At 40.5% G+C, this 21,762-nt stretch overlaps 1 protein-coding gene across 2 annotated transcripts; it reads left to right on the forward strand.

The window, feature by feature from the left end:
- The first annotated feature begins 426 nt into the window (after positions 1-426).
- LOC125539341 (NPC intracellular cholesterol transporter 1-like) lies at positions 427-19,028 on the forward strand. 2 transcript variants are annotated; one of them, XM_048702777.1, is made up of 39 exons: positions 427-727; positions 2,479-2,522; positions 2,701-2,800; positions 2,984-3,091; positions 3,788-3,904; positions 4,073-4,223; positions 5,282-5,529; positions 6,337-6,522; positions 6,666-6,721; positions 6,807-6,924; positions 7,752-7,835; positions 7,986-8,078; positions 8,152-8,253; positions 8,394-8,459; positions 8,633-8,728; positions 8,814-8,921; positions 9,596-9,709; positions 9,801-9,887; positions 10,588-10,716; positions 11,253-11,451; positions 11,531-11,671; positions 11,795-11,838; positions 11,972-12,055; positions 12,445-12,513; positions 12,606-12,682; positions 13,129-13,198; positions 13,437-13,586; positions 13,795-13,866; positions 14,058-14,202; positions 14,513-14,577; positions 14,665-14,730; positions 15,307-15,400; positions 16,672-16,708; positions 16,803-16,860; positions 17,393-17,503; positions 17,907-17,974; positions 18,328-18,394; positions 18,483-18,551; positions 18,643-19,028. In XM_048702777.1, the coding sequence occupies exons 1-39, from the start codon at positions 653-655 to the stop codon at positions 18,727-18,729; spliced, it is 3,855 nt and encodes a 1,284-aa protein (XP_048558734.1). In that variant the 5' UTR covers positions 427-652; the 3' UTR covers positions 18,730-19,028. The 2 variants fall into 2 exon arrangements, with proteins under 2 accessions (XP_048558734.1, XP_048558735.1); XM_048702778.1 differs by lacking the exon at positions 8,394-8,459.
- Positions 19,029-21,762: the final 2,734 nt, after the last annotated feature.

Below are 21,762 nucleotides of genomic sequence, written 5' to 3' on the forward strand. Positions count from 1 at the left end.
CCCCATACCCAGCAGCCAGCAGTGCCGTGGACGAAAGTGAACAGCGGGTTGAGTGGCCGGGCGAACAGGGAAGACAAGCAGGGCAGCGGCTAGGAGAAGGACATGACAGGCTTCACACACAGTTAACCAGTGCGCGCGTGTAGCTTTCCTAATTTTGACGTGACAGAATTATCTGAGTTATTACTAAGTAATACTACTGCTTTGGTTGCTGGGATGGTTTGCCAGCCTCGCCCACGAACAAATCCGCCAGCTATCGTCGCTCTTACGGGCGGTCCCACCGTATCTTCTGCACCCACACGACCAACCGAACTGCTGGGCCTTATGTCCACTGACACGCGGGCCCAGCTTTACCAACATGTGGCGAGATCCAAAACCCTCACCACCACCAGGAAGGAAAACGAGAGGAGCTGGCCGCAAAATCCCTTGGCACGAGGTGGCAACCGCCACCGCGCTGCGCAGCTGATCGGCAGCTCAGCTCTCGCCTCTCGCCGTTTATAAAACCCCGGTCGTGCGGCTCGCCACAAAAACAAGTCCAATCTCCCCCCCCAGCGGCACCGGACCGTGTCCGCCCTTCGTCTCCCACCTCCCTCCGTTTTCGGCATTCCGTGCTCCCGCTGGCGAGGGATCGAGTGGGGAGGGAACCCGTGAGGAGATGGGCCTCGTCGGGCCCCGGCGGGGCGTCCCCGGCGGCGCCGTCGTCTTCGCCACCGCGGTGGCCCTGATACAGGTGGGGTCTCGCTCTCCCTCTCTCTCTCCGTCTTAGTGGGTGCTGCGCGGGGTCGTCGTTGCGGCCGCGGCGGCCGCCGCCGCCCTTCCGTCTTAGGGGGTGGGGTTGCTCGCTGTGCCTCGTGTTTTGGACCATTTTGGTTCGGTTTTGGTCCTGCTTCTGGGGTTAAGCGCTGCGGCTTCCGGCCTATCCCTGTGCGGGCTTGCTAATTTCGTCCCGTCCATGGCGTCACTAGTGCGGAAGTTTCTACTACTAATATAACTCGTGGTTTTTTTGTTTCGCTAAAATTAGGGAGGTGCGATTTTCGTCTGTAATTGGACTGCGCGTCTTTTTCTCGAACGCGTAGTGGGCTGTGTTTGGATATTTACCCCCTCAAATTTACTGCGTGATTTTGGTTTACCTCTGCTTTGTCGTTAGCCCGAGCCTCCCCCTGCGATAGTGATTTTGGGACTCGGGAGGGTTGGGAGCACATGGGGTTGGAAATCTGCTGCAACACTGCTAGTTTCTGACACGCGAGGTGCGTTTGGATTGGAGGTCTGTAACCACGCGGTCGCGACTTATTGGTGCCCGAGCGGTTGTTTCTGCTGCCGCTACTGCGTTGGAGAGGTCAATTTAGCCCAGTTTTATTTATCCCGAGTTGATTGTGTTCGATGGGGCGGTTGCTTCTCTGTTCGGGGTTCCGTTTCTCGGTTTCATAGTTTGTCTCGAAATGCGTGCCATCTCCGTGACCGTGTAGATTGGGTTGAGTTTTACAGGATTAAATATGCCGCACTTCCCCGAATTTCAGAACATTTAAGCATTTTGATTCGAAATGTGCTCTTTGTATACCGTTATGATTATAATTGGGTCGGATGGCCCTCTTTGAACAAATTGCAAACAGTTTTCTCTGAATTCCAACTATGTGGAGTTGCCTGTGTTTCATATCCAAGTTACCGGATGTTTTATGGCTCACTTTTGGTTGACAGCCGGTAGGTCAACCCAGCTGAATTTTATGGCTCACTGTTTTGCTATTTTTCCTAGCCCAGCCCAGCTGAATTTTCACAGGCATTTCAAACATGACATTTTCCTCTTGAAACTCAGATTGTATTTATGTTGCTGCAGTTCACTCTATGTTATTTAATCTGTTTTAGAGGCTTAACGGTTGAATTATCTTTCTCTGTTCTAATTTTGTTTGTTAGATGTCATCTGGGTGTTGCTGTACAGGAAGGATGAATAATTCATGCTGTAATAATCCTTAGTCGCACTAACTGTTTTGGTGGTTTCACATGAAACTTTGATTAATGTTTCTGACACTTATAGTGGTTGTATAGGTGGCCAGAACATACCAGATTTGTGCCAACTTCTCAGATGTTGCTAGATTCTTGTCTTTGTAGCATCTACATCACCTGCCTAGGTGCTCAAAGGTGTTGTCTTCATTTTATATTCCTTCCGTCCGGAAATACTTGTTGGAGAAATGGATGTATCTAGACGTATTTTAGTTCTACATACATCCATTTTCATTCATTTTTGCGACAAGTATTAGCGGACGGAGGGAGTATATTTGAAGCCACCAGATAAAATTGTGGTCATGTTGCTCCCTAGAGGGGCCAATAGAATAACAGGATATGTAAGAAGTCCATTCTACAAATGTAGTGTGGTGTTCATGCATGTGGATTTGGTTGCACTTTGATGTGACTCATATATTGTATGGTTAACATGATTTTTCCATAATGTGATAACCTTACAACCTTGTTTTTCATTCCACGATGCAGATAGTTTTTCTTGTACATCCCACAAGCGCACAGCAATCACCAAGGTAATTTATCAGGGCAACATGTTCAATTAAGATGAGCATTTGTTAGATCACTTAAGAGCACAGTAGGTCCTGAAATAGGCTACTATTTTTTGATGTACTTAAAATACTTTGCCACTTAATGAGGTATTTTGTACTCATGGAGCTCTTGGTGCTAATTTTGCTGTGTTTGCTTCCTTAGGGTGGTACCTGCAGAAGGGTACTGTTCCATGTATGGAATTTGTGCAAATCGAACTGATGGGAAAGTCTTAAACTGTGTGAATGCAACAAAAGCTGTTAAGGTGACAATGGAACCCTTCTCTTCAATTTGAATATTACACAGCAGGAGAGATTGTATCCAGTTATCTTGCAGTATTTTTTAATATAGACAGCATAATACTCTGCCCATCTTATTTTTGCATAAGATTACATTATTTCACCATTGTGTTCTACTACTATATCAAGTTCTGTTATTGCTTTTCCAGCCAGATACTTTGTTTTCCACAAGGATCCAGAGTTTGTGTCCCACTATTACTGGTGATGTCTGTTGTACTGTTGATCAGTTCGACACATTACACCAACAAGTCCAACAGGTAATTGTATGGATTGTTCAATTGAACTATCATATCAGTGTGGTCGCATCACATCTTTCTTTTAAAGACTAACTGTTTCACACTGGGGAATTTGTTAATAAAGCTTAGCAAAATGGTTTTGCCATTGTATTCATATTAACCTGCATTGATTTGTTCAAACAATCTTTTGCTGAACTTGTGACCTGCTGAACACTTTGTTAGAGACATGCTGCTTTTGTTTTAAGATGATTTTCATATCTACTTAATAGATTATTTCTGCTTGTTCACCCTGTACTTTTTTGGAAAGCAGTTTTTTGTCGACTTGTAGCCTCATGCAGCAAATTTCTAGTTGTTGATTATTTCTTGTCCCTGGTCTTTGTTGTGTTATTCCTCCTGTACTTCCTAGTATCTTGTAACACAATTAAGTGGCTACATGTTGAGTTCTTTATTCCCTGTTGCATGCAAATTACAGATTCGTGTTCTAAAAGGAAATTTTACAGATGCATTCCGTCTATTCATAGACCATGTTCGTCGCTATTCTATTGTGGCCAATTTAGTACATATATTTTAAGGTTATTTTTCTAAGTTGACCAACTTGATTCTTTTTCGCATGTCAAATGATGTAACCTGTTCTTGGTAATCTCTATTCTAAATGTCTATGTTCAATAAAAAGAAAATTCACTCGGTGGTAAAATGCCAACTCCAACATTTCTGCAGGCTGTCCCATTTCTTGTTGGATGCCCAGCTTGCTTGAGGAATTTCTTGAATCTCTTTTGTGAAATGTCTTGTTCCCCAAACCAAAGCCTCTTCATTAACGTGACTTCAGCAAAACAGGTCTGAATTCTCTCAGCTTATCACGCCAACAGTATTTTATTGTGTTTCCTCATGGTCACCCCCCACATATTTTTGTTACATCAGTTTAACATGCCAAAATGAAATATTCATATATAATTCTCATGTGTAATCGAACTAACAAGCTACACTGTTCTCCACCTTTTTCAGGTTAAGAACATTACAACTGTTGATGGTATAGATTACTACATAACAAGCAACTATGGTGAAGAGTTATACAACTCTTGTAAGGAAGTTAAGTTTGGCACTCTGAACACACGCGCAATGGATTTTCTTGGTGGAGGTGCTAAAACTTACAAAGGTATTAGGCTAAATCATTGTAGTGAACTTATCAATTGTGTGATTGGATAAATGCCACTACAAGTTATAGTTTGAGCAATGCTACTGCAATCGCGGGACACTGAAAATCGCCATTGCAGATGCTATAAATTTTATAAAATGCTAGTATCCTCAATGTTTTGCTACAAGACCAAAATACCCCCAGCTTCCTCCTCTCAAGTCATCAGTGACCAAAATTGTTGACTGTGAGGTGGTGGATTTTGTTGAGTTCTGAATTCTGAGCACCATGGTTTGGTCCCTCCTAGTGCTACTTGATGCTCCCTATGATCAGATTTATCCATGTTATATGCCATGTGTCACATTAGGCTCAACAGTGACGAGTGATGACAACCAGGACGTGACGAGGAGGCACGACATCAGAAGCATCCCTAGGATCATCGTCCTTGAAGACGGGGAGAGGAAAGAAACAATGATTTGAGCTGTCCCATTTGCCACCTTGGCCATGACTCTGGAGTGACTTACGTAGGCTGGCAGCAAAGCTTGCATACCAGATTTGCTAGCATCCCTCCTAGAATTTCTTGTAGGCAGGCTGAAGGGCTAAACTAGCATAGCTTTCCTTGATTGTGAAGTTAAACTCTGATTGCCTAAAGGATTTGCTTGCAATACTTTGATAATTAAGACAAAGAAGATGACACGATTTGGTCTAAAGATTAGTAGCTTGTAGAGGGTAGTAGCCTTTTAGGAAGCTTTGCTGCATTTCTTTGAGAAACTCTATTTGGTATTATTAATTATTATTCTTGTCTTCTTGCACCCTGGATGTGCTTTTGAACTAGTTTCTTCAGTTGGTAATTTTAAGGTTTGGTAGTGATAGCCTGATAATAGACTATGTAATTTGTTTCCTGCATTTGGACTTGGCACTATTAATTATTATTATTGCAATCTGGATGTGGTTTGAGTTAGTTTTTCAGTCGATAATTTTAAACTGTGGTAATGACATGCTAATAATACACTGTAATTTGCATGCATCCGTTCTTCGCAGTATGTCATTATAATTATTGACATCTACACTTGCTACTGCAGAGTGGTTGGCATTTCTTGGGCGTCAGGCAAATCCCAATGAGCCTGGGTCACCTTATTTGATAACATACCGACCTGATTTGAGTGGTTCATCTGGGGTGAAGCCACTAAATACTACAGTTTATTCTTGTGGAGATCCATCTTTGGGCTGCTCATGTGGGGATTGTCCTTCTTCTTCAGTTTGCATGGGATCCTTGTTGCCTCAGTCGATGACTGAAACTTCCTGTTCAGTCAAAATGGGTTCTCTAAAGGTAACAGCTATTTATCTACATTTATGAAAAAAATGCACGGCTGATACCATGCATTTCCTGTCCACTAGTTTTTATTGGACTATATTTATGAAACCCAACAAAATTTATATTGTAAAATTACTCTCCGATAAAAAAATTAACCAAATTATTTTCAAGTAACTAATCTAAGTATTTATAAAAATAATGTTAGTTGTAATTTCAAAAGTTTGACTTCATTTGTTCTTCTTGTGGCTATTGGCAGAGTTTGCAGTGCTACTTTCCCTAGTAAATAACCAAAGCTTTTCATGAATGATAGATTAGGACTATGACTTGTTAATTGGCACATCACATGTCAGGTGGTCCTTCTTGTATCAAGCCAGTTGTGTAACATGCACATATGATACTAATTCTTTAAAAAGTGATACTACTATTACAGAGAAATTGGCACAGGACATGTGTTGTAGTAGTGATGATACGGGGTAGATGTGTCGGTGTGGATACCTGCACAATTTGCTTGTGGGAAGTTTTAATAACCTTCAACTCTAGCAATCAAATGATTTACTATATCTTGAAAAAAAATATAACCATCATCGTAGGTGCTAAATACCTTAGTTTGTCCATGTACCTTGTGTAGAACTTGACCCTTTTCTTCTTGTTTCTCATACTACTTAAAAGCTTACGGCAGTCTTGAACTTTAAACTAGAGTATACGAATCCAAAATTTGGCACATAAGAACATTTTAGGGCATATGTTATGAAGGTTCATCTTTTCCATGTCGAGCGTTTTCATTATTTTGTATCCTGAACTCCTATCATTTTGATTACACAGGCCGGATGCTTGGACTTCTCACTAGCGGTTGTGTACATTGTGTTTTTGTGTGCAATTTTATTGTGGGGCTTATTATACAGAACACGAGGAAGAACAGGCTTCCCCTCACAAACAAAACCACCAAAGAATGCTGATGATAAGTTGCATTCAAACAACAATGGCAATGTTCCTGAAAACTCTGTTCAGGTTCTTTTCTGCCAAATCATTTTTGAGAGCCAGAGCTTGCTTGCTTACTTTGAGTACTTGTCTTTGGTTCCTTCTAGCATTTTTCTCTAGTGTTCATTTTTAAGATGACGCTGGTACGGTCTAATAATTTCTCTTTATATCAGGTGCCCAAAGCTGCATCATCTTCTATTGTCCAAACTTACATGTCAACCTTCTTTAGGTTGGATTCGGTCTCCAGTTATATTCGGATAAACTATATATTATTAGTATTTAGGCATCATGTTAATCTGTTGAAAGTATTGCAGGAGGCATGGAGTTTTTGTTACTAGACACCCGCTTCTTGTGTTATGTGCATCCTTACTTGTCCCTATCCTATTATGCATTGGTCTTATCCGTTTCAAGGTGGAAACAAGACCGGAAAAGGTACTCAATTTATCATCGTATGATAGCTACAATTCTTCTACTGTTGCTGAAATTCTGATAATTGTGTATAATGGGGGAATTTGAATTGATATGAGACTGACAAATATAGTTCTGTATTTGAGAGTAATTACTTTAATATAAGTTTGACAAGGCAATAGTATTCTCTTAAAACTCACAAAATTTATTAGGTCTGAAGCACGGAAAGAAAAAGAAAATGGAAATCCATTGACAGTTTTCATTGATTACTTGGAAATGTTCATTGAAATAAAATCACAGTAAATAAAAAGGAAATACATCGCTGTACATTTTATAAAATTTCATTTTTATTGTTGGCTATGCTTTTTCTTGAATCAACTTGGACTTTTATGGTGTTTTGTGTCCTTCATGCTTATTGTCATTTTCAGATAACTTTATCATCTTACCTTCCAAAAAGGACGTTAAAGTTCTTAATCCTGTGAACATAGTGGGCGAAGGTCATGAACTTGTATTTTTGAATACCTGTGAAAAATATGTGTCAGCAAAATAAAAACACGGAGATCAAATCTGTCGATAAACGTGTTCACATTTTTAGCACCCATTGACAATGGATTACCTTTGAGTCTGTAACTACGACTTTTGTGTAACTTGTGGTCATTTATATAAATAAATTTAGTATTTGAGATTGCTCCTTTTTTTTGTGGGGATTGCTGCCCTTTATGAGTGTTTTTTTAAAAGAAGTCGATAAAGTGACACACCATTTGGAACTCAAAAGTTTTTGGTGTGTATTTACCAGGACTGTGAATACATACATTTCAGAGATTTCTGACTTGGTTGTTTTCTTTTTGCAGCTTTGGGTTAGCCCTGGAAGTCAGACTGCCTATGAAAAGCAATATTTTGACAGTCATCTTGCACCATTTTATAGGATTGAGCAGGTCTTTTCAACTCTCATGGCTTTGTTTTTGTTCAACTAGATGAACACTTGTTACAGATTGTATGCCAACTTTGTTCCTGCATATCAACATGTTTGTTGTGTTGATCTTAACTTCTTGTCTATATTTTGTTAATTACTGTTTTAACTGCAGCTTGTATTAGCCACTTCAGCGTCTGGCCAGCTTGAAGCTCCTACAATAGTAAATGATAACAATTTCAAATTGCTATTTCAGATTCAGAAAAAGGTATGGAATCCAGTCATGTAAATTTTACACTGCAACTGCTTAGTGATTCTAATGTCACTTTTTAATTGCAAAGATTGATGATCTGCGTGCCAATTATTCTGGATCGACAGTATCCCTTGCTGATATCTGCCTAAAGCCACTCAGTACAGATTGTGCTACCCAAAGTGTTTTGCAGGTGATGATTTTGTATTGTCTATACTCTGTATATGGAACTAACTTGTTCTCTAGAATCTATATAATCCTTTTCTATCATTATATTTTGTTCCGTATGCGTACTTCTGAGCAATCATATTAAAATGGTGGCATCTGTTGCAGTATTTCCAGCTGGATCCTAAAAAGCATGATGATTTAGGTATAGATCATGCTAAATTTTGCTTTGAGGTAAATATCCACAGTTGAAATCTCTTCTCATATGGACATTTTCCTTTTTTTGGTTGCAACACAGACCTTTGTAAACTATTGATGAATTCATGCTGAACAATGAATATTGTGATACTGGCTAGGTTTGTCAGCTAGTTGTATCTAAACACTAAACAATATCTGCTGTATTGCAGCATTACAGTTCTGAAGAGACATGTTTGAGCACTTTTCAATCACCTATTGACCCTAGTACAATATTAGGTGGTTTTCCAGGTAGCAATTTTACCGAGGTAAAATGCTATACTTTTTTTTTGGCCAAAAACAATATTTTACTGATTATCCCACTTCTCTTACTAACTTCCTATTACTTCACAGGCTTCTGCATTTGTAATAACATATCCCGTGAACAACAAGGTTGAGACAACAGGACAAGAGAATGGAAAGGCTATGGCTTGGGAAAGGGCATATATTAATCTTGTTAAGGTTTGGAACTCTCACCTTCTGAGCTTATGTGCTCAACAAACAGTTTACAGTAGAAGTTTACTGTCAATTGATTCATGCTCTATATACGTTCATTCTCTAACATTTACTTTTAAGCAGCCCCACAACATATTTCAATACTTCCACACAACACCTCCTTAAGGAATGAAAGAATAAATCTCGTTTGAGGATAGTAAATTAAACTAATTCAGAGAAATTTGCTCCAATGAAGAACCCGGTAGACAAGATTGACTATGCATTGCCCTACATCCTGAGGAAATACGGAGATGGGAAGCAACTTTGATAATGCGGATTAAGAGTGTTCAGATTCATATTCCAGGAGATTTAGTAGAAGCATTATTGTTTCCGTTCTTTTCTCCTGTAATATTGAGCCGACTCACTGGGCATGTTGAAGCCCCAGATGCCTGAATCTAGCAAAAGGTCATTTCATGTATGCTAATGCCATTTGCATGCACAGTATAGTGATTAATATTGTATGAAGCTAGCTCTTTCATGTTTGGATTAAAGCCTATAGCACTTATTTTCTAGCTAGAGTTTCTACCTACAGTGTTTTTGTAGCTTTTGGTTCAACTTCACAAGAAGGTGCATACTCTAGTGATTTATATATTTCACTTGAGCCAAGAATTACATCTGATGACTTTGAGAGTTTTCTGCAGGAAGAAATACTGCCGATGGTACTAGCACAGAACCTTACATTATCCTTTTCATCCGAGAGCTCTATTAAAGATGAATTAAACAGAGAGAGTACAGCTGACGCAATTACAATAGTGGTAAATATATGCAAAAATCTTTTCCATTTTGTAATATATCCTGTTTGCCTACATATTGTGATATTTATCTGTGCCATTTGATTGATATCAGGTAAGCTATATTGTGATGTTTGCGTACATATCATTCACACTTGGAGACCGTCCTTCTCGTTTGTGGGCATTATTTGTCTCATCAAAGGTATGAATATAATAATCAATGACGGGATTTTTTTTATTTTCCACTCTGCCTAAAAAATACTTTAATGTGAGTCAGTGGCAAGTCCATATGCTTGAAATTCAGGAGTGGTATATACAAATTTGTCCCATGATTAATTGTTTTGATCTACATGGAGTATCTTGTTCGTCATGATTGCATTTTTATGAGTTATCTAAAGACCAGTTCTCGTATATTCATGTTTGCTGACCATACATTTAGTAAATATAAACAGTGCGGTGGTCGGCAGTACTGCTGTTGGGACGACCTATTTTTCTTGTGGCCGATATTGAGAAATGGGAGATGTCAAATGTGACATCTTCTATTCTGGGACGGAGCTAGTAATATTTTTGCAGTTATTTATTTTGTACATTAATATGACCCTTTGCCACTCTTAGCCAAAAGCAAACTAAATTGTTCTGCTAAGAAATTTGTCTTTTGAATCTATAATAGTTTGATCTCAAGTTTCCTTTTGTAGAGCTAATTTATTTACCAGATCCCGGAATACTATATACTCCCTCCATCCCGAATTACTTGTCATAGAAATGCATAAATATGGATCTATCTAGAACTAAAATACATCTAGGTACATCCATTACTGTGGCAAGTTATTTCGGACGGAGGGAGTATTTAATTATGTCAAACATGTGCTGCATTATGTTCCATTTGACGAGATAAATTGCAGGTACTGCTTGGCTTATCTGGGGTTGTCCTAGTGATGCTTTCAGTTTTAGGATCAATGGGATTCTTTAGTGCTGTTGGAGTGAAGTCGACTTTAATCATAATGGAAGTAATTCCTTTTCTTGTGCTGGCGGTAAGTCTTCTGCCTCTAGTAGCGCAATAGCGTGACTGTTTTTCTCTTCATCAATCCAATGTACCTTTCCAGTATTTCTTTGTTTTGCTGCATTAACAGAAAGAAAAAACCATTATGCATTTGCGCTCTACACATTTGAATTGGAACATAGCTTCTTCGTGCTGATTATTGGATTATCTCTTCTGAAAATTGATTTCCATGAACCATCATCACATTAATTCCTTGTTGAAAACTTGATGTTTAGTACTCAGTGATCTAAACGCTCTTATATTTCTTTACAGAGGGAGTCTTTGTGTAATTTATTTTAACCACGCTTCCTAGATAGGTGAACACAGTTGATGTCTATGTTGCATAGCCTGCCATTGAGTTTGTTGTTTGTTTTTAGGAAATATTTTCGTGCTGCATTTACCATATTCTTTTAAGAGGAATTGACAATTTATTCATACGGCTACTTCATTTGATCTATACTTTGTTCAAAAGATACCCATTCTTATCATTCTGCAGTGGATGAAACTGATGGATGTGATTGTGGCTAGGTCGGTGTGGACAACATGTGTATCCTTGTGCATGCTGTCAAGCGACAACCAGATGGGATAGTATTGGAAGAACGTATAAGTAATGCATTGGTGGAAGTTGGGCCATCCATTACGTTAGCCAGTTTGGCTGAAGTTTTAGCTTTTTCTGTCAGTGCAATCAATCCAATGCCTGCCACCAGAGCATTTTCTATGTTTGCCGGTTGGTTTCTTTACATTTCCTTGATTGTATCTATAATTGGCACTTCATTTTGGGGTTTCCAATCCACTATCTTGTGCAGCAATGGCAGTTCTTCTGGATTTCCTTCTCCAAGTGACAGCCTTCGTAGCCCTTATTGTATATGATTTTAGGAGGGCAGAAGATGGCAGGATTGATTGTGTTCCTTGTGCAAGACTTAAATCGAGCACTGTTGCTGGCGACAGTAAGTGTCCAAATAAAAATCCATGTTTGCTTTGCTAAAAGGAAGATTAGTTATAGCAGTAAATGCTTGTTCATTTTGGCTCATTTGTAATTGTTTCCCTTTCTAATGTATTCAAAAATTAAGATGGTGGCCACCAGCGGCTTCACTTTGTTGCACGCTATATGAAGGTAAACACTACATGTTTTACCAGAGCTAAGCTTGTTCTTATGTTAAAGTTAAGCTCATGTTTTAAACCATGTTTAAGTTTTTCACGATTTTCCTTTTATGTTCATTCATAACTTATTGTTTTTTTTAATATAGGATATTCATGGGCCAATCCTCGGTTACCGACCAGTGAAGTTTATCGTGATTGCTGTATTTGTTGGATTAGCATTTGCAAGCATTGTAAGTGCTCACATGTTCTGCATGCACATTGCACAGCATCATGATTATATCTGTTCCTCCTATTAGCTTCACTACCAACCGCTTTATATCTGGTGAAATATGAGTGTGCTATCTACAGGCCAAGTCTATTTTTTCATTGAAATTCTCTGATGGATCATCAACTTATTATTCTGTCTGTATTTCTGATAAATCTTGCTGATCATCAATATGGAGCAATTCACTACAGTGTGGTGTTGTTTGTTCTTGTCTGGTTTCATGTTGCAAATCCAGTGGTTAACTACCACAAATTTGGGAAAAACTACTAAATGAGACAGAACCACTTACATTTTCTTGACTTTGAGTATGAGCATGTGTGGTTGACAACATTGTGTTTCTTTTGTCCCAACTAGGCAATGTCAACTAGACTACAACCCGGATTGGAGCAGAAAATCGTTCTTCCACGAGATTCGTATTTACAGGTTCAAACTATCACTTGCATTTTCTGTAGCTTAAGCCTTAATTGCTTCTCTTTGTATTTCTTTTAGAATCATGCTCATTATAATGTTTACAGGGTTACTTTGACGACCTTGAGAAGTATATGAAAGTTGGACCGCCACTGTATTTTGTTGTGAAGAACTTCAATTACAGGTAACTAGAAGTAAAATAGTTCTACACATTTTTTCTGCATGTTTGAAGAAGCATGATTATACAATGGAAACAAACAAACATGGCTGAATATTCCTTGTCATATCATTGACCCGTTGTGCTTTCTTACTTTTATCCACTACATTCTTGTCTTTAGATTGTTCTGGATATGTCAAAAATTGAAAACCAAGTCTCTCATGTTTCTACATGAGCTGTTACTGTTGCAGTATTGCTTTTTGAAAGAGCCAATTTTTTTGAGCTCTTCGGAGTTGCATGCTTAACTCAAATAATATTCAAAAGTTGAAAACCAAGTTTCTCATGTTTCTGCATTGGCTGCTACTGTTGCAGTGTTGCCTTTAGAAAGAGGCGATTTTGTAGAGTTCTTCTGAGTTGCATGCATAACTGAAATAAACAACAATTTGATTTCTGATGTGTTACACTGTTTCCAGCTCTGCATCGGAAAATACTAATCAGATATGTTCCATCAACCAGTGTAATTCAAACTCTCTTCTGAATGAGGTATACAACTGTTTGTCTCTTGACTAATTTTTTCCACAGTAATACTCAGTATGAAATGATTGATTGATTTGCTAGTTTAATTTAGTTGCACAATACATTTTAAAGGCAAGCTTTGTTACTGTAAAGCTACCGGCTCCTGATGCAACTTAACCAATGTGATTTTGATAAGCATGCATAGATGTTCATCATATGTTGATAACACTGCCCTCCATTTAACATGGTGGTTGCTACCATGCAGATAGCAAGACAATCTTTATCTCCTGAAACAAGTTACATAGCAAAACCTGCTGCCTCATGGCTTGATGACTTCCTAATATGGATGTCTCCCGAAGCATTTGGATGCTGTCGAAAATTTGTTAACGGAAATTATTGCCCTCCAGATGATCAGGTTCAGAACTTTTCCCTGAACCCCCTTTAGGGGTGCAGCACATTCATACTATATTTGTATTAGCTGGAAAAACAAGCAATTTTCTTCTGAAGCAATGGACACATCCCTCTCTGGGAGAAATAAAAGCACTCAATTTTAGTCCTGAGAAAATATGAACTGGTTGTATGTTAGCATATTTGCTAATGTCACTTGAATTTCTACTTTGCAGCCTCCTTGCTGTCAACTCGATCAAGATTCAGGTTCATGCAGTTCAAATGGAGCGTGCAATAATTGTACAACGGTATACTATCTACTATCTTTCAGTTGTGATATCTAGTCCTTTTAGCGTCTTAATCAGTTTCAGAGAGCTGCATTTGCACTGCTGCGCCCAATTATGTGTAGTGGGAAATATAGTATATTTCAACCACAGTTCACATATCAATAGATACATGTTAAGTAATTTCTGATCTACTAGTTATGCTTTTGTCTCAGTGTTTCCTACATTCGGACTTACACAATGGGCGTCCATCCACAACGCAATTTAAAGAGAAACTTCCATGGTTTCTGGATGCACTACCATCAAGTGACTGTTCTAAAGGGGGAAAAGGAGCTTATTCTACAAGTTTGGACCTCAGTGGTATGTGGTGTATGCCAATTATGTACCATCTCAATATTTTATCATGCTAGAGAACATGCCAAAGAAATATCATACTCCCTCCGTCCCAAAATAAGTGTCTCAACTTTGTACTAACTTAAGTACAAAGTTGTACTAAGGTTAAGACACTTATTTTGGGACGGAGGGAGTATATTTATAAATGTGAATCATTTTAATCAGTTGAGATGTATAGTATTATTTTTGCATTAAACGTGCTTGCATTTTGACCGACTGAAATTATAATACTATTAATTATCCACTGACATATTTGGTAACACTGTTTGTTTGTCAGGTTATGAAAATGGCAATATACAAGCATCAGCATTCCGTACATACCATACTCCCCTTAATAAACAGGTATGGATTAGCATGCCGCCCATCATAATTATCACTATTTTCCTTTCCAACATGGTAAAGTTTAAGTAATATTGATATTTTTTGTAGACTGACTATGTTAACTCATTGAGAGCTGCTCGGGACTTCAGTTCTCAAATGTCCAAAGATTTACAGGTAATTTGCCTGCATCCATTCTTTAGATGATGATGATATTAAAGGACGTTTTAAAAATGCTGACCCAAATATACTGAAGTTATTGCCGTGAAAACATACACACAAAAAACGATTTGCTGTGTTTCACTCTTGACCTCCGTCCCAAAATGTAAGACGTTTTTTGACACTATGATAGTGCCAAAAAACGTCTTACATTTTGGGACGGAGGGAGTACTACACATATTAATAGGAACCATGGAATTTCCCTGTTGGCGAAGTTTTAATAGATTGTTACTGTTCACATGGTTCTAGCAGTGTTCTAGGATTATTGGAAGGACTAGCCAGTACATCCTGAATTTTTGATTATTTGGGCCTTTACTGAACACATTATCCCCAGATGCTGATGTAAATATTAGCAGCCACTAGCTATTCAAAGACACACAAGTATGTGTGAATTTTGTATTTGTAGCTAAGCTTTATGGCATAGTAACTACTATATGTTTCACTCTATATTTCATACTGATTATTGTTAACTTTCGCTTTGAATGCTATTGCTTGGATATATCTTGTAACAGTCTTCGATACATCTTCGTGCAGATGGAAATTTTCCCATATTCAGTGTTCCATATATTTTTTGAGCAATACCTCAGCGTATGGAAGACAGCCATCATGAATATATGTGTTTGCCTTGGTTAGTTACTTATTGCATTTGCAGTTTTTCAGATTATTTACATATTCTTATGATATAGTTCTCGCGGATCTCATTTTCTCTGAATTCTTTGCTTTGGTATCAGATAGAAGTAACTTATTTCTCTCTCCTAGTATGAATGCACAGTATAGACATCACTGCTAAACCAGCTTATTTTATTTTATTTTCGAGAAAACGCAAATGGCCTTTGCGTTTCATTGCATTGGAAAGATAGGGAATTTACATCCTCCTAGGAGGCAGATTTACACAGTTGTCGGATGATCAGTGGACATCCCATGATGATGGCAAAACGACCCTGAGCCCTTGAGCCCCGGCCTTTGCCCAACATCGGGCCTCGTCCTTGATCCGGTCGACAAGCTCATTGAGCGATGGGCTCACATGGTAAAAAACGCACGCGTTCCTATGCTTCCAGATCATCCACGGCACCAAAAGCGCCACGGATTTGAGCGCCTTGCGGAGCGCTGGCGGTGTGGAGTCCTTCGCGCGTAGCCACCAGTCCATGATGGAGTCGTCGTGCTCGGGCGTCGGCGCCGGCAAGCGCAGCCAAGCTAGGATCTCATGCCATGTGTGCCTAGCGAAGGGGCACGCGAGCATCAGATGTCTGATCGTTTCCGGCTCTTGGTCGCATAGGAGGCATCGCGGGAGGTGCTGCAGGCCACGGCGTGCAAGCCGCTCCGTGGTCCAACAGCGATCTTGGCAGGCCAGCTAGTGGAAAAATTTCACCCTTGGCGGTGCCCAGCTCCTCCAAATGAGTTTCCAGGAGTGGCAGCCCGTCGCGCCTGTTCTCAAGAATTGCCTCACCACATTGCGCTGAAGAACCAAAAGTTTGACGTATCACTGTCGGCTGTTGAACTGGTTTAATTAGTTTGGTTCTGGTATGAGCGACCATACCATTTTGACATAAGTTAGGGATAAGAGTTTGAATTAGGAGTGATTGGATGAGTTTCAATCAGGAAATATTGGCTCGATTTGGTCCTCTTGAGTTGTAACCCCTCAATATAAGGGGATGGTTCCATTCAATGAAGGTCTAGCAAGAAGTTCTCTCTATTCCCTTTCATTGCGCATTGCTGCTCTACCGACACTAATTTCACGAAAGCTGGCTAGTAACTATGGTCTAGTGCTGGGACCACCTGCAATCATAACCACAATCATAACAAATATAATCACGCTAAACATAATTAAATATATTTTTTGTAATGTCTGTACCTTAATTTGAGATTTGACACAGTTCATTCTTATGCAAAAATTAACAGGTGCAGTATTTGTTGTTTGTTTAGTAGTCACCAGCAGGTCAGCAACTCCTTTCAGAAACTTAGCACTAACTATTTTCTGTTACTCTTCGAGTCGGTAGATTGTGATAATTTGTTACCTCTGTCCATTTCAGTTTGTGGGCTTCAGCAATCATTTTGATTGTTCTGGCCATGATAGTCTTGGATCTGATGGTATGTTTGTCTCTCTCCTGTCCAATATATAATACTACTTCTGATTATATGTATTTTCAAATTCATAGCAACTGATGGCCTCTAATGGATATTGGATAGAACTTAGCTATGTTTTAAATACAAGTGGTTGCAGAGTAGAACCATGTGGTGACTTCATGTCAACAATTAGCTAAAATATATAGGATTTGTTCAACTGTTGGTGAAAGCAGTTGGCTTAATTAGCTATGCATTATGTATTGATACCACATTGTGGAATAATTGTAACGAAGCATAAGAAACACCCATAAATCAAAAGACGGTTTCACATTACCTTGGTATTATTGGCATATGTGATTTGAGTTTGCAAATGTAAAGCTAGTGTATCACATTAAGGAGTTACAGCACAGTTCAAGCCCGTGACAGTTGTACTTGTTATCGTAGCTATTCTGTATTTTCTAGTTTCTACAGTAGTTCTAGAATTCAAGTTTCAATGCTAAATTATTTAATTGTTATATTCATTATCAAGATTTAACATCTTTCAAACTTTTGGCAGGGAGTGATGGCTGTCCTTGGAATTCAGCTCAATGCAATATCTATTGTAAACCTTGTTATGTCGATAGGAATTGCTGTTGAATTCTGTGTTCATATCACACACGCCTTTATGGTAGGTGCATTGTACATTTGGAAATGCCAGTTCGAAATCTTCCAGTTTAGTTTAGTCCTGTGATAATTAGAATGTTGGCCATAATAAACTTGAAAAACATTTAAATTTGTTCTTCCCGTCACTTGAAACTTTTATCATCTGCTATCAGTGATTTAGCAGTTTACTTTGAAATGTGAAAGTAGTTTGATTCTCTATATGGTCTGCATGACATTAGAGCAACTAAAAAACATAGAGCAACAATAACAAACCAGTTTGCTGACACCCAAACCCATCCCAAATGAAGGATCATGGAAATAAGTTCAGATGTGTTTCTACTTTTCAATGATATAATTTTTTCATGTTTATCTTGTCCCTTTTTTCCATATCATGCCTGAACCCTTCATATTCACCTTTTAATTTACAGATAGGCATCGGGGATAGAGAAAACCGTGTAAGGCAGGCTCTATCTACGATGGGTGCTTCTGTATTCAGGTTAGCCTCATTACTGTTCACATTATTGGGACAATGTTACGTTGGGTAAAGAGATAGTAATATCAATTGAATAAGTTGCTTGCAGCTTGTCCTAGATTGTCTGAGATATATGTGAGTATGTGTAGACGTGCCTTAGTGAGTGTTACATATAAACAGTTCACAATTTTATTTCAGTTCTTATTTCGCATAAGAAAGTTTTCTAGTGTTGCGGATAAATTCACGGCAGTCCAGTTGCAGTGTTGCGGATAAATTCACGGCAGTCCAATTGCAGTTTTTTGCCATATGTCCGAATCTGTTTGTACTGTTTACAATTTTATTATATCTTATTCTGATCCACTGTCTTGATTTTTCAGTGGAATTACCTTGACCAAACTTGTAGGAGTTATTGTCCTTCGTTTTGCAAAATCTGAAGTTTTTGTGGTACATACATCTTAGCCCACACTTCTTAGTTCTGTATTCCTATTGGAGTTTGGCTTGAATCACCTTTGTTTAATCCAAATGGCTGCAGGTGTATTACTTCCAAATGTACCTGGCACTCGTCCTCATTGGCTTTCTGCATGGGCTTATCTTCCTACCGGTTAGCATTTTAATTACCTATCGTCTCTTAATTGTCTCCAGGTATTTGCATAAGCAGCTTAGCTGAGCCCTATAATTGATGGATGTTTCAGGTTGTGTTGAGTCTGTGTGGCCCTCCTCAAAAAACCATGAAACCGATTGAACAAAGTCAGACTCCGCCTTCAAATGAGCAAACTTGATTAGTACATAATATTCAGGGATTATTACAAAGCATTTCAGTGTACATATCCATCTGTTACCCCGGTGCTGGAGGAGCTGTGAGGGTGTAGATCATTTATAGAGGCGGAGTAATCTCTATAGAAAGATAGGCTGTACGTTAGTTAAGTTTACTGAACTAGTACTAGTTTAGTTGATATCGCCGCGAGGAGAAGGAAGCGTGAGCTACTACTGGCAGTTCCATGGTTTCTGGTTTGTATTTGTTTCATGCGAGAAACCAATGTCATATTTGGTGCCAATCAGCTATGGTTTGGTCGCTTCAGTTGCTTTATTCCAGCCATGATGTGCTTGCGTGTACAAGAGGTCAGCTATCTCCAAGATTTTTTATGGCAAGGGGCATAACTCTGGAGGTGTTTGGTTCGCGCTTTTGTATCGTAACCTGATTACAGCGTCAACGGATCCCGTCAAATCTTGTTTGTTTTGATTGCTCCGTAATCACATAACGCGGTATTAGATCCCAGCCTAGTTCAAATCTGTTACTAGTCAAAATTATCCGCAATGAAAACCACTGCGGTGTTTTCCCTCCTCGCTATCTCCTCTGCTTAAAGCGTTTTTGCTGCCACCAGCTGTCCACATCGCTGCCGCAAACAGCCGCCATCGTCGCCGTCGTTGCGTCCGCCGCCGGCGCCGCCACAAACAGCCGCCACCGTCACCGTCGTTGCGTCCGGCGCCGTAGCCGCCACCGCTTCAGTCACCGCCGCCGTTGCTGGCATTGTTGTTAGCCTCACTGTCAGGCCCTCGCTCCCAAGACACGAACGATGCCGCCTCCTTCCTCGCCCGCCATGCACAGCTTGGATCTGCTTCCAGCCAGCGGTTCGCCCTCGGCTGATACTTGCCCAACTCTGATATTCATTAACGTTACAGCGTAGGTAGCCAAACAAAGTACTATGATTTTTGTCCATACCGTTTACGTTAACAGTGTAACCCAATTGCGAACCAACCTGTGGTTGAGATGGTTAGGTGGACAGTGGTATCCCCAACCCACCAGGGTTCAAATCCTGGTGCTCGCATTATTCCTGGATTTATTTCAGGATTTTCGGCGATGCTTTTCAGTGGGAGGAGACGTTCCCGTCGACGACAAGGCGCCTAAGGTGATTTCGTAAATCTCAAGATGATATGCCAGCTCAGTCTCTCGAAGGTGCTCATAGGGATAGAGTGTGCGTTCATAAGGGTGAGTGTATGCGCGTGTATATGAGCGCTTATGTTTGTACTAATGCTAAAAAACAGTGTAACCCAATTATGTTTGCGTTTGCGTTACCGATCTGCAACCAAACACTTCCTAATTTGCAGGGACAAACAAACGGCGGCTGCTAGGGATCATCCGGATGATTTCTTCATCCCCCTAGCTAGCCGTCCGATCCGCCACTAGATGCTGTCGATGGCAGCAACACAACCCGAGTCTTCTTCCTCTGATCCCATCCACGCGCATCAGAAAAACAACATTGCGCCTCCTCTGAAAATGATGAGGGCCAACGCAGCTCCCCCCTCCCTCCCACGGTGGCACCCCGCACCCACCGGAGCCGCCGGCAAGCGCTACATTGCACCTGCAAAGAGCCCTCGACGACGGCTGCATTGCAACTCCAAAGAGCTGCCGGCAAACTGCTGCATGGCAGCGCCGGGTGCTGCTCCATGGCAACACTGAGCGCAGTGAAAACCTCAACGCAACATCGACAACGCTCCAGCAAAAGCTTCATTGCATCTCCGGCCAAGCTTCATTGTAGCACCCCTCGTCGGCATGGCAGCAGCGTCGTCGCGCATCGCCTGCTGCAGCAGCACGAGGTGAGCGGCGACTGGGATTGCAGCAGAGCGTCGTCCCTTGGAAGCCGACTTGCAATGGCGACGGCGGTTTGCAGCGGCGGCGGCGCCGGTCTACAGCGACGGGCGCTGGCGCCGGTGTGTGCTGCAATGTGCTCAAGGAAGAAGAAAGGGAGGAAAAAAGAACGAGCGACTCAACTTCTGGAGGAAGAGATAATAGAAAGGAAAAGCCACACTGGGTGAGCGAGCAAACAGGGACGCGCGTCAAAGGCGGCTTACGCCCGTGAATAAAAATTCGCCTCCCACAGTCTACCTTTGAGGATTTTATAGCATGGCACTTTGAATGCTCAGGTGTTTTTTCGGTTCGCAGTGCGTACAGGCTAGCCGTTAATGACAAGGAGGCGAATCGAGATTTGGGACAAAGCAGTACAGCACCAACTAGAGAAAGAAAGATTTGGAGCATGCTTTGGAAAGCAAATGTTCCTCCCAAGATTAGAAATTTTGGGTGGCGTTTGGTGACGGAGTCACTCGGAGTTCATACAAGTAGACATAAGAGAGGGTTGGAGCTATTCCCTACATGCTCTATTTGTGGGATGGAACCAGAAGATGGATATCACGCAGTCATAAGATGCACAAAAGCTAAAGCCCTGCGTGACACCATGCGTGAGGTCTGGACCCTTCCCCGGGATACTGATCTTACATGTACGGGGCGTGAGTGGGTCCTTCTAACTCTTGATAAGGCGAATGAGGAGGAGCGTACACACCTCCTCTTCATCTGGTGGCGAGCATGGCACCTTAGAAATAACATTATATTTGGTGACGGGAAAGATATAATAAAGGCATCAGCAGAATTCCTACAAAGTTATGCTAGCTCCTTTGCGGCGATCAGAGTAGGACAGTCGCTTCCTGACTTTAAAGGAAAAGGAAAAGTGATGCCAGACATTTCATTCCTTGAGACTAAACAGAGAGATGCAGATTATCAATGGGTCAGACCTAACTCAGGTTGGCTCAAACTGAATGTTGATGCAAGCTTTATTCAGGAGACAAACCATGGAGCTTGGGGGGCGGTTCTACGAGATACGAATGGGGCGGTGATTGGATCTGCTTGGAACACAATCCGTAACTGCGCTAGTGCTGAGGCGGCCGAAGCTGAAACTTGTCTTGAAGGAATCCGAGATACCATGCAGTTCATAGACCGGCCAGTAGTTATTGAGAGCGACTGTGCGAATGTCATCCAACAA

The sequence above is a fragment of the Triticum urartu genome, chromosome 2 (genome assembly GCF_003073215.2).
Source record: "Triticum urartu cultivar G1812 chromosome 2, Tu2.1, whole genome shotgun sequence".
In the NCBI taxonomy this organism is placed as follows: domain Eukaryota; kingdom Viridiplantae; phylum Streptophyta; class Magnoliopsida; order Poales; family Poaceae; genus Triticum; species Triticum urartu.

Excerpts from the sequence above, each read along its gene's own strand:
- LOC125539341 (XM_048702777.1), top strand. The coding sequence starts at position 653 with ATGGGCCTCGTCGGGCCCCGGCGGGGCGTCCCCGGCGGCGCCGTCGTC. Across the intron at positions 10,717-11,252 it reads TTCCTTTTCTTGTGCTGGCG|GTCGGTGTGGACAACATGTG; the intron begins GTAAGTCTTCTG and ends GATTGTGGCTAG. Across the intron at positions 18,552-18,642 it reads ATGGGCTTATCTTCCTACCG|GTTGTGTTGAGTCTGTGTGG; the intron begins GTTAGCATTTTA and ends TGGATGTTTCAG.